Source organism: Lepus europaeus, chromosome 18 (genome assembly GCF_033115175.1).
Source record: "Lepus europaeus isolate LE1 chromosome 18, mLepTim1.pri, whole genome shotgun sequence".
Lineage (NCBI taxonomy): Eukaryota > Metazoa > Chordata > Mammalia > Lagomorpha > Leporidae > Lepus > Lepus europaeus.
The window spans coordinates 68,398,191-68,411,411 of record NC_084844.1 but is presented as its reverse complement, the minus strand read 5'-3'; the positions used below and the strand labels follow the sequence as shown (position 1 = coordinate 68,411,411).

At 45.4% G+C, this 13,221-nt stretch overlaps 2 protein-coding genes across 6 annotated transcripts in view; both read right to left on the bottom strand.

The window, feature by feature from the left end:
- The window catches only part of LOC133747076 (zinc finger protein 260-like), a 313,614-nt gene that overhangs the window by 227,858 nt on the left and 72,535 nt on the right, over positions 1-13,221 (bottom strand). The window lies entirely within an intron of this gene.
- LOC133746774 (prolyl hydroxylase EGLN3-like) lies at positions 1,844-2,606 on the bottom strand. Its single transcript, XM_062175027.1, has one exon. The coding sequence runs from the start codon at positions 2,604-2,606 to the stop codon at positions 1,926-1,928; it is 681 nt and encodes a 226-aa protein (XP_062031011.1). The 3' UTR covers positions 1,844-1,925.

The window sequence follows — 13,221 nt, the reverse complement described above, 5'->3', positions numbered from 1 at the left end:
TCTGTTTCAGTTTTCCAAAATGGTGCCAAAGGAGGAATGTACTCTACTGCCAGAAACTACCGTTAAGCTACCCCCATAGTCCAAAGACACAGAAGGGCAGAAATATCACTTGTTCAATTTTCAGATTCACAGTGGCCAATGGATGACATATTCCTAGATACATGAACATGAAATGGCACCATGACCAAGCTTCCGAAAACTCTTAGCCTAAATGAGTTATGTCAACAATGGTAGAAACAAGCTAGCAAGCGTTTTTGCCAAAGATGAAGGAAATTAATCAAATTATTAGTGCTAGTGTAGGAGATTATATTTATTCAAAATAGCTGCTGAGCCCTTACTGTGTGCTAGGCACTATGTCAGGTGCTAGGAATATATTGTATTGATTAAAAACATACAAAATCCCTGTCTTCATTGGGCTCACACTCAAGAGAAAGGACACAAGACAATAAACAAAATAAATAAGTAAATTACATAGTCAGTTAGAGGGTGAGAAGTACTGCAGTGAAACAAAATAAAGCAACTGTGAGAGTGAACAATGGGAACTTTCTGAAACGAGGAAAGAAAAAAATAAACTTCTTTCTTGGAAAGTCTGTACGTGACTGATGAAAATATTTCTGGCTCCTTGACGTTCATGGATTTTCAAGCAAGAAATAAATGGGATTTTTAAACAAACACAAGAGTAGAACTGAAAAGTAGGAAGTGTAACTTTCATAAAATGGACTCTCAACACAGAGGTCTTGAGGCAGTGGGATCTCTGCTGGCTGCTGTGGTAGAAGCTTCCACATTTCCAGCAAATTCCATGATGCTCGCCCCACTGCCATCCACAGTGGGGCTGCAGCATCAGGGGAGCCGAGGAAAAGCTAGACAGGACAGATAATGTGCAAGAATTCAAACAGCTCTCTGAGGTTTTCTTTTTATTTCCATTTCCTTTCTCTAATACAGCACCCGAGGCTGGTTGATTTTGTCAGGTAAGGGTGGGCTCATAAAAAATGAAAACTGAAAAAACAAAAACCACGGGAATATCGACATTTCCCGCTCCATCTTCCCTCTCCAATTGCTGAAGAGACACACGGCTATTGCATGTCCGTCAGTAGCTACACTGTTCCCGGTGGTCCACACTCAACTACCAGGGAGATTTTCATTTTTTGATTGAAATTCAAATTCCCATTCCAACCAAAAGAACTCATTTCTAGTTTTAGCACCTGGAGAATTAGGTTCTCCAGGTAAGCAGTGAAAATAGAGAATGAATGATGCTGTCCTCAGTGATCATTATTTTCAGGAAAAAAATTGGACAGAGGCAGAAAGGCCAGGTTGCAGGACTAGAACGAAAAAAGGAGTGTCCAGACCTTGGGACAGTTATAAGTTGATCACAATAACAGAAGCCCTTTCTAGAGGTAATAATGCCATTAGATCGTGAAATTGTTCAGATGACATAGATTGGTTTCCCACTGTTAAGGCTTTAATAACGCCTCTCTGTGGTATCTGTCACCATGCTCTGTTTTTTGTTTGTTTGTTTGTTTGTTTTGTTTTGTTTTTTGCAAACCTCCTCCTTTCAAATCAGGAAGCGTATATAAAGTGCAAGTAAAATTCATCCCTGTGCTCCCAGGCTCTTGTTTCAATAACCAGTTTTACCAAACCTATCAGCTAACCCGCTGGCCAACAAGGACATGTGCAGGTCTTTCTGGAGTAGCAAGTGAGTTCGTCTGGCAGAGACAGTATCTGCAGGTCAACACAGTGTTGGCAAGAGAACACCAAGTACCACACGCAAGACAGGGACATGAGGAGACAAGCACTCAAGGGGACTTTCTTGTCATCTTTGGGTGTCAATGCTTAAAGAAAATTCGGGAACTGTAACTAAAGTGAACGAGGCCAGCGAATGTCACAGCATGGTCAGTCTTCAGTGAGCTCAGTCTCGCTCTTCCTAGTTAAATTCCCGAATTTCTTTTTGGCTTCTGCTCTTTCTTCAGCATCAAAGTACCAGTCATGGCGTATCTGGTGGCATAGGAAGGCTGCACCTCATGTGGATTCCTGCGGTCCGACCAGAAGAACAGCAGTCTATTGAAAATGGGCTCCACATCTGCTACGAACGATTTCCCTTCTGGAAATATCCTCAGGATCCCGCCATGTAGCTTGGCATCCCAGTTCTTGTTCAGGTAGTAGATGCAGGTGATACAGCGGCCGTCATCATTGGGATTGTCCACGTGGCGAACATAACCTGTTCCATTTCCTGGATAGCATGCCACCATTGCCTTGGACCTCTCCTTGACGTAGTATTTGCCCAGGAGGCTTCCGCAGTACAGGACCAGCCTGTCGATGAGGGACAGGAGGAAGCTGATGGCCTCGCAGCCCTTCTCGTTGCCCCCGATCCACGTGATCTGGTCGCCGCGCAGGTGCCGCTTTGAGACCTGGGCGCGCGGCCCGGCCAGCTGGCCGTCCCGCAGGGCCCCTTCGCAGTGCAGCTGCTTCACGCGCTCCAGCACGCAGTTGCCCACCACCTTGCCCAGGAAGTTGTCCAGGTAGCAGAAGCCCACCTCGTGCAGGCACGGCATGATATAATCCATGGCAATTTTCTCCAGATCCTGGCTCATGATGTGTGACAGGGGCATCTCACCTGCAGGACGCAGGGCAGGGACACCCCACGTGCACGTGGGGAGTGGGGAGCGACCCGCCGCAGCACCCAGCGGAGGCGCAGCGAGCGGAGCGCTGAGTTCAGGAACCTGCGGCGGGCACTGTCCAGGAGCCACCGCGCCACCGAGCCACCGCGCCACCGCGGCACCCAAGGGCAGGGGAAAGTTGTCCGCAACTCTGGCAGGAAGGGCTCGCCGTTCAGGGGCCAGCCCGAGATGTGCGGTGCTCCATGACCCAGTGCCGCACTGGCCCAGCGAGGAGTCCGAGGGCCCCTTTTGAGGATGCAGCGGCAGTGGCCTGTGGGTGATTATGTTTTACTCTTGATTATTTTATTGATTCAGAATTTTATAATTTATCCTCCAATGCACCAGCTAATTGTAGATGGAAATAGTGAGTTTTCTTAATGTGCATGTTAACACTGTTCTTTTAAAATGAGACCTAGTTCCAAAAAATAGTCTTCACAGGAATATTGAAGACCTAGAGTGTCTAAAAATATTCACTCCAAACTTCTGCCATCTCACATAGACTTGTAGAGAAAATGAAATTATTAAAGTTTTACTTCTTGTGATGGCAAACTTATCCATTAATTTGCAAGTTCTTGTTTTCTTCATAAATTTAGAATAATTTCAAGGCCTGCTGAAAACTGACTTAAACTTGATTTACTTTGAAGCCCCACACATCTCACATTACAGACTGTGAAGGTAACTTGAAGAGTTATAAAAAAATTAACATCTAAGTCAACCATGTTTTGTGCATTTAGGAAGCTTATGAAATAAACTGGAATCAGCAATGATTGTTTATAGCCCTTGTCTCTTCCCTTGAGGAACATTTTTTTTTCATACGATTTTTTCTTCATACTATTTCTTTTTTAAAAAATTTTTTGACAGGCAGAGTTAGACAGTGAGAGAGAGACAGAGAGAAAGGTCTTCCTTTTTCCATTGTTTCACCACCCCCCTCAAATGGCCACCATGGCTGGCACACTGAGCTGATCCGAAGCCAGGAGCCAGATGCTTCCTCCTGGTCTCCCATGCAGGTGCAGGGCCCAAGCACTTGGGCCATCCTCTCCTGCCTTCCAAGGCCACAGCAGAGAGCTGGACTGGAAGAGGAGCAACCAGGACAGAATCCGGCGCCCCAAACGGGACTAGAGCCCAGGGTGCTGGCGCCACAGGTTGAGGATTAGCCAAGAGAGCCACAACGCTGGCCCATACTATTTCTTAAACACTTCTGCTTAGTGTAGGGTTAACTTTATGATCATTAAGTGAACTGAAAATAGATCTTTGTAAAAATTAAGAGTTGGAATAGGAGAGGGAGTAGGAAGAAGGATTGGAGAGTGGGCAGGACAGAGGGTAGGGTAGGATCTGTATATATGAAATATATGAAACTTGTGTAACTTAATAAAATTTTTGTAAAAATGAACAGGCTGATTCTTGCTGTTACCCTCTTACTTCACATTTGACAGAGCCACATTCTGTGGTCAAAGTCAGTTGGAATGCGGTAGGGTGGATGCCAAACTGGTTGGAGTAGCTTTGATACATTATCTTAGATGAGCCATTTATAAATTTGACCTAGTGGCATAGGCCAGTTTAATAGCTGCTTCCATTATGACCCCAAGAGGAGACAGCTGGTGGAAGGGAGGCAGAAACATTTCTTTGCTTCTGAGCAAGGAATCTGTGGTTGGGTTGGTGGTGGGGACTGAATCTCTGGGTAGTCTCCATTCTAAACACATGAATTATGAAAGGGTGGAGATGAGGGGTTGTGTAGGGAGGAGAGAAAAGGCTGTTTTATCCATCTCTGCTCCCTATTTGCCTGTTCTGTCACACCAACACGTCCCACCCAACTCAACTGTCAAATGCTTTCTGCATCTTTCTCTATTTCTGGAAATTACAGACACTTTCAAGAGATCTTGGGTTTGATGAAACCAGTAATTCTTTAGTCTACCCTCTTGGAGCATGTCTGAGGTCAAGAACATTCAAACAAAGTTGTTGAGAAATGATTAGGGCACACCCTGTGCTAAGTGCTGAAGAGACAAAGATGAAAAAGATAGAGCGCTCCACCGAGAAACCTCACAGTCTCTGGATATGAGCACCCAAAGACCTCATTTAGCAGGGGTGGGGAGCTTGTTTTCTGCCAAGGGCTATTTGAATATTTAAAATATCATTTGTGAGACATACACAATTATCGACTTAAAAGTTAGCCTGCTACTACTGCTATTTATTGAAATTTGAGTCCCCAGCTGTGGATGCCTTGGCAGGGCCAGACCAAATGATTTTGTGGCCCTACATGATCGATGGGCTGGACATTCTCTGTCCCTGGTTTAGAGTTGAAGACTCTAGCAGGAGATCATATGAGATAGTGGAGATACTGGGAATGGAGTTCATATGTTTAGTTGAAGTCAGGAAAGGCTTCTTAGAGGAGGTGGCATTTACACAAACATACAAATAGGATTCTGGGAGCTGAAAAGGGAAGTGATTGTGTTTTCGAGGGAGGACATAGCTAAAGCAAAGACATAAAAGTGTAAAGCGTCATAAAATAGTTTGTGTAGGGAATGGCAGATCCATAGTTTGACATGACTGGAGACATCACTGGTGAACAAAGATGGCAGGGGGTTGAAAGATTCAAGCATGTATTCTGCTGAGGGGTTTCACTAGTGTTCAAACTGTTCTATTTCTGAACCTAAGTAGTGGGTGCTTGGGAGTTCATTGTATCATTCTTTCATTTAGCAAATATTTGTTATGTGTACATGTGTACACACATTTACTTCTGTATTTACTTATACTTCTATGTATGTCATATTTCATAGCAAATTTTAAAAAATGAAATACACAATTACTAGAAGTGATAATTTTCTAGATTTCCAAGTTTCTTTAATAACTTTTGTTTCCTTGATCTGAGAAGCCCACTATAGGGGCTGGCGTTATAGTGTGTCAGGTTAAGCCACTGCCTGTAGCACCGGCATCCCATATGGTACCAGTTCAAATCACAGCTGCTCCACTTTCTTTTATTTTCTTTCTTTCTTTCTTTCCTTTTTTAAAAAAGAGATTATTTATTTGAGAGGCAGAGTTACAGACAGAGAGATAGAGAGATAGAGACAGAGATCTTCCATCTGCTGCTTCACTCCCCTGGATGGCCACCAAGGCTAGGGCTAAGCCAGAGACTGAAACCAGGTTCCAGGACCTTCTTTTAGGTCTCCCACATGGGTGCAGGGGCCCAAGCACTTGGGCCATTTTCTACTGCTTTCCCAGCACATGAGTAGGGAGCTGGATTGAAAGTGGAACATCCAGGACTCAAACTAGTGCCCAAATAGGTGGCTGTGATGTATGCAAAGGCTTAACCTACTATGCCACAGCGCCGTCCTGGCTTGCTCGCTCATGCTCCCTCCCTCTCTCTCTAGCTCTGCCTTTTAAATAAATAAATAAATTTTAAAAAATACTATTATGGACTGGCGCCATGGCTCAACAGGCTAATCCTCCGCCTTGTGGTGCCAGCACACCGGGTTCTAGTCCCGGTCAGGGCACTGGATTCTGTCCCGGTTGCCCCTCTTCCAGTCCAGCTCTCTGCTGTGGCCAAGGAGTGCAGTGGAGGATGGCCCAAGTGCTTGGGCCCTGCACCCCATGGGAGACCAGGAGGAAGCACCTGGCTCCTGCCATCGGATCAGCGCGGTACACGGGCCGCAGCGCGCCGGCCCCAGCGGCCATTGGAGGGTGAAGCAACTGCAAAGGAAGACCTTTCTCTTTGTCTCTCTCTCACTGTCCACTCTGCTTGTCAAAAAAAAAGCCTATTATGTATCTTCAGAAGTTTCTGAATTTTTTACAACTAAAATTGTGCCATAAGAGTTACATGAATTACTTAGTAGCCACATGGATTATAGATGTTATAGTCGGGTTTCAGAGGAGGGGATGATGATCATTCAGGATTTCTCATTTTAGTTCATATCAGAGGAACACCTAGTTTTTGTAAGATGTTTGTTTAAATTACCACACAAAGCATTCATTTTTTGCAGGCATTCACAGTAGGATATCAAAAATGAACGAAGGCAGATTCCAAATCACCAAGCTGCTTGTGGTTCTAAAAGGGCTGCTAGGAAAGCAGGGACCTGTGCTGTATGAAAGGGAATGATGTACTCGTTTGTGGAAGTTTGGGGAGAAGAGAATTTTGTGCATGGGATTCTCTGAGTTCTGAGATGGGTCGGTTTCCTCTGTCAGTGAGGTGCGGTCAGTCTTGTTCCTGAAATGTCTCAGACTACAGGAACAGCTGCTTTAGGTGTCCACACCCCAGCGTTCCTTGACTGGTAAAATGCAAGTTAGCAACACTTCCAGTGAGTCATCTTCATTCATCAGGGACGTCTTCAGGGTTGTCATCGTGGTGGGACAGAAAAAGACTTCAAATCCCTCCATGTGCATGCAGCATGGGTGTAACCCCTGAGGAGGTTGGAAGGCTGTACTGGGCTGACCCAGTACTGTTTGGTGCCCTGCTGTGCTGTGTACCAGTGCAAGCTGGTCCCCTGAACTTGCCTTTCCAGTGCCCTTCCTTGACTGTCAGAATTACCTCATCTCTACCAGGCATCCTCAGTGACGTGTACTGTGGAAGGACAGATGGCTTTTATTTTATTTTCCTTGCAAACTATTATGCAACGTAAACCTGTGCTAGCATTATTTTCTCAGATTGCAACTATTATAAAATATAACTCAGCTCCATTTTGTCCTTACTTTCATTTCAAATCAAATAATTCATTTCGGTTGTCATAGATCTTTGGTATAGATTTTCACTTTATCTATTGTAAGCTTTTTTCTCACTTCTACCTTTTGTGGTGTGTGTGTGTGTGTGTGTTGGCTTTAATCACACAACCTCAACTCCCAAACCCTTGTGTTTCCTTCTCTTACCAATTCCTATATCATCTTTTACTCTTTCTTTGCTTATTGCTTCATGAATCTTTCTTCTCCAAGTCTGACTCATGTCCCATGTCAACCATGCTTTGTGGCCCTAAACTGCGGTATGGCCCCAGGGAAACTCCTGAGCTAAGCCTGTAGAATTTGCTTTGCTACCTTTTATCCCAGTTTTCTTATCTCTTTTCCTCTCTTCCTCTCCCCAGCCTGGCCCAGCAGCCCCTGGATGACAGCCAGGGCCTCCTAGGAGGGGGAGCAGCTCCCCGCAGAGCCTGGGGAGGGGGTTGGGTGGTGCACTCCCATAATCAATGCGCAATCAGCACTAATCAGCGCATTCTTGAAATACACCCAACTGGATGGGGAAGCAGGTGAATGCGGCCGGCTTGCTCAGTGGCAATCAGAGGCGGTGACTTTGGATCTGTGGCAACAATAGCTCTTTGTCTGCATGCCAGGGGACTTTGCTGTGCTCTGCTGAGCCCACCACTGATGGGAAACAGAAACACCCCCTTGGGCCTACAGCTGCCCCGGCTGGGGGCAGGGGCTGTGCAGGCGCCAGGTCCAGCTGCCTGCAGGGTGAGGTCCATGCACTCCAGCACCACTACTGAGCACCTACTGTGCACTGGGTGCACCTGATGCTACCTTGGGGGGAGGTGGGCTATGTTCTGTAGTGACTGGAGGAGGGGCTCCCTGTAGGTTGCTTGGCTGAGAAGTGGCTGATCTGAGGCAGCAGCCCCATCTGTCACTCCCAGCTGTGTCTGTTGCTTTAAGGGCTGGAGGTCTGTTGAGATACTGTCCCAGGTCATTGTAAACCCACACCTCCAGGACCCTCCTAGACCTTGCAAAAATAGGGCTTACCAATCCCGAGTGGCAGAGGGGGCCCAGCAAGGCTGCAGAGGGTGGTGAGTGGAGTTGCCCTAGGTCACGGCAGAGTAGTGACGTCACTGAGCCCTGAGCTTCCTCCAAGGCCCATCCCTGCACCCATGCCTTCCCGCCAGGGTCCTTCTGAGTGAGGCTGGGTACTTGGAGAGTCCCTGGACCAGGTGCTATGGGGTGCTGGAGGGCCAGCCTTGCTCCCCCTTCTGTGGGGGGGCACCCCCAATTCCCCCAGGGTGGTAGCACTCAGGCCCCCACAGGTGAGGCTGGGAGTGCTCTGGCTGTAGCCACCCAGCTATGATGAGAAGTCATAGGGCTGGTGGGGAGGGTGCTGCACGGGAGGTGGCAGGGTGGGAGGGTGGGGAGGGGGGGCCATGCTGCAGGCCAGTGACAGTGGAAGGTTGAAGGTTGGCGCAGCAGCTGGGGATGGAGGGAGGGGTGAGCCTGAGGGTCACAGGAGGTGGAGGAGTGCGGCTCAGGGCTCAGGAGCGAGGGGTGGGTGGTGACATGGTTCCTACCTGGGCCGCCCAGGCCCGCACACCACTTGTCTTCCGGGCCCCCTTCCAGACCCCCACAGCTGGGGTGAGCCTTCCCCTTGCTCCCAGGTGACAAGAGCCCCCTGACAGGCTCCCAGCTGCCAATCAAGCCCCATGCAGCCACTGGAAGGGCTCCATTAAGAGATCAGCACATGTCCCTCTCTGCCCCCACCCCCATCAATGGCTGCAAAGGCCCCAAGGCCCCCCTGACCTCATCACCACCGTCACTGTCATATCGCCTTCTGCCACTTACCCTGGTTCATCTTGCTCTGGCCTTCTGGCCTCCTAGCTGAGCCGTGAGCACTACAGAGATGCTTCCACCCCGGGGCCTTTGCACATGCTGCTCCGGCACCTGCAGCCACAGGTTCCCTCCCTCACCTGCCCAGCGATACCTTCCCCACCCAGCCCATCTGAGGTCCCAGCTGCGCCCTCTCCGTCACCTTTTCCGGGCTCTCCCCCTCTCCCCCTGCTTTATTTTAGTCACATCATTTTACCATCATCTGCCATCCTCAAAGCCGGCATTGTCTTGTCTCCTTTCACTCAGTGCCAGCTGCTTCGGTGTCCAGTCATGACGTGGTTGGACAGAGGTGGTGGGGGTCCCAGGAGAGGAACTTGGTGGGAGAGACTGAGTTTGAGTCATGATGGCCAAAACCACAGGGCCATCCAGGTGGCAGCCAGGGGGGCAGGTGCCCATCTTGGTTTCCTCATCTGTCCACTGGGCTGAGCATCCCAGCTCCCAGGGGGCATGGGGCACTGGCTGATGGGCATAGCAGCTCAGGGAGGCAAGCACTCCACCACACTCAGCCATGGTAATGGTGTGGGGCAGCTCCTACTGCCTCCTACCCTTCCCCCAGCCTACCACAGGAGAACTGCGTCCCCCTCCTGCCATGCCTAGGTTGTTGCCAGGGGCCAGGAGAGTTTTTTTGCAAAATAGCTTCCAGGGCTCTGCTTTGGGGATTGGGAGCCCCAGAGGTGTCCTTTGTTGAGAAAACAACTCTGTGACACTAAGAAAAGTGCAGAAAACCAGAGCGAGCTGAAATCTCCCTGACTGTTAGTTGTCAGAAATGCAATCAACTCTTCAGGAAGGCATCAATTCATATTCAGTAAAATGACTGATTCAGCCATAGATAAATGTTGATAGGGACATGAAGAGCATGGAGCCTTCATAAACTTCCAGTAAAACAGTGCAGACACTATGGACAGTAATTCGGCAGTTTCTCAGCATGTTCTACATGGGACTGTTTATTGACTCAGCAGTTTGTCTCCCAGGTATGCCACTAAAAGATACAAAATCCACATGCCCATAAAGGCTCCCTGCAGTGGTATTCATGAAAGCCAAATATGAAAGCAACTCAAATACTAATATGTGAGAAAAACAGTGTGCAGTATATCTTTTATAATGGCATAGAATTTGGCAATAAAAATTAATTAAGATATGAAAGACCACAAAAATAGTGAAAGTCAAAATAATTCTTTTTTAAAAAAAGAGAAGAATTAGTAGCAAAACCCCACACATCGTAGCATCTACAAAAATGGGAAAAAACTGAGTTTGGAGCTTATAGTGATGTTTCCAGCTGTCTTGGATGAGAAAGCAATAAAGAACTGCTCAAAGGGAGATCTGAAAACTCTGAATGTGGTGAGAACCATAAATAATAAACACACAAGTAACAGAATGAGTATATGCCTTCAAAAGATTTGTCCTTAAGATAGAGTCAAAGCATAGAAAAAATTGAATATAAGAAAATAAAAAAGTGTAGCTTTAAGGTTTATTTTAGAGGTATACCTGTATGCCTATTGGTGTATGTGAATTATATACAGGGCAAATCTAAGACTATTTCTTAAAGATTTATTTGAAAGCCAGAGTTACACAGAGAGAGGACAGGCAGAGAGAAGCAGAGATCCTCCACCAGCTGGTTCACTTCACAATTGGCCACAATAGGAGGAGCTGTGTTGATTCAAAGCCAGGGGCCAGGAACTAGCAGCTTCTTCCTGGTCCCCATGCAGGTGCAGGGGCTCAGGGACTTGGGCCATCCCCTACTGGTTTCCCAGGCCATAGCAGAGAGCTGGATCAGAAGTGGAGCATCTGGGACTCAAACCGGTGTCCATATGGGAAGCTGTGGTGCAGGCATTAGCTTTACCTACCACACCGCAGGCTCCAATCTGAGAATTTTTTTTTTTACCATGCTATCTGCTGCCCTGCCCCACCCAGTATTTTACTTCCAATTCTTTTAAAATTATCAATATGACTAATCAAATCTCTGTGAATCATTGACTTATATTCTGAGTAATTATGGAGATTGACAATAATTATGATGCAATTTTGTTTTAGAGCCAGAGTGAAGAATTTAGAACACTGTGAGAATGGCAATGAATTCAAAGTAGTGCTTTTTACACTACTTGGCTATTAAAAATAAAGTTTAAGCAAATATTTCTTCTAAAGTGTTTTTAGTGAGTATTAGAAATCCTGATTCAGACCTTTTGCTAGTTAAATATGTTCACTGTCCCACCTTGGAGAAATGAAATGTGTACATTATACTCCCATGCAAAGTTGGTTAGTAGACTCTGTAATGACCTTCCAAAAGCTTATTGACAGCATTTTGCCTTCATTTGGAAAATTAATGAAAGTGAAAGATACTTACATATGTGTGGATTACCCATGAGAACAGCTCTAAACTTCACTATCTGAAACCTCAATGATCAGAGTTGTCATCATTTTGACTGTTTTGCCTTGGATTTCTTTCCCTTTTACTAGGATAAATGTCTTTTCCAATGAGGGCTGGGTTAGATTAGCACTTTTCTACAAAAGATTCCCGATTTCTAAGTGTTTATTAAGGTAGTGATGGGGTCTGTGTGCTTGGGTCACAATTTGAAAGAACACAATTGATATAGGGCATGTAACTAAACTGTTAACATTATTGTCATTAGCAGTATTGCTAAGTATTTTCTTTTTGTCTTATTGTTCCTCATTTTATTCTTGGCTTTTGATGTTTTGAAAATTTACAGCAGAAAACCATAAAAAACTATGGACTGTTGCATTTGAAGGTTTATGTATTTATTTTAAATTTCATGCTTGTAAACAGTGCTGGTATTTCTTTTGCTTTGTTTTTAAGTACAATTGAAATTCACAATGAAGTGACAGCTGGCAATGCATGTACCTCAGCATAGACAGGCAATCTAAACAGTAAAGTTGGGTACCCTGGGTTTATTGCTATACAGTGCCAAGTCCCTTTGAAAGAATTGATGACAAACATCTTTAGCTTCCAGTCAGTGAAATTTCTGTCTTAAAAGTCCAAAATTTTGAGGCCAGCACAGTGTCTTTGTGGGTAAAGTTGCTGCTTGTAGTGCTGGCATCCCATATAAATCCTGGGTTGAGTTCCAGATGCTCCACCTCTGATCCAGCTCCCTCTAATGCACCTGGGGAAGCAGTGGAAGGTTGCTCAAGCACTTGGTCCCTGTACCCACAAGGGAAACCCAAAAGCTGCTGGATTCTGGCTTCAGATTTGCTCATTTCCAGCTATTGTGGCCATTTTTAGGAGTGAACCAGCAGATAGAAGATCTCCCTCTCTCACCATCTGTAACGTTGCCTTTCAAGTAAATACATAAATCTTTGAAAAATGAAATAGTCCAGAATTTAACAACTGCAAATGTACTGTTTTATTTCTTTTTAATCATAACGTACGACCTTAAAACAAGTCAGACAAGACTCACTTTCTATATGGATGGTACAAAAACCACAAGGGATTCAGAGGAGATTGCTTAGCATATATAAACTAGGGCACATTGAGAAGATTTTAGAACATGGAATTGAAAGATAAGCATTTCTGCAAACATATTTAAATCTATGCATAGTTTTCTCATAGTACATTTTTCTATCAACATTTAAGACTCATCAGATTGCATCATGAAAACACAGTATTACTTTTTTCCAATATAAGAGCATTATATCAACATCACAGTCATCTGATTTCATGAATATTTATTGTAGTTCAGCCATGCATTTCTTTACAACTTAATGAGCAATAATTACTTCATTTTTTCCACAGGTCAGACATGTCCAAGAAACAAAGGAGGCCAAATGACTGGGTCATTTCTTTGCTCATTATTAAAAGCGATTAAGGAAACATAAGTAAAAGTCACACAAATAATCTACTTCAGGAATTAAAACAGAATCGTTCTTTTGTAGAAACTATAGTCTTTACCAGCCTACTTAGAGAAATGTGTGAAATTCTTGAGTAAAATTCTGACTACCTAGATCAAAATCTACCATCTTTTGAAAATCAAATTTCCAAAACACAAATATA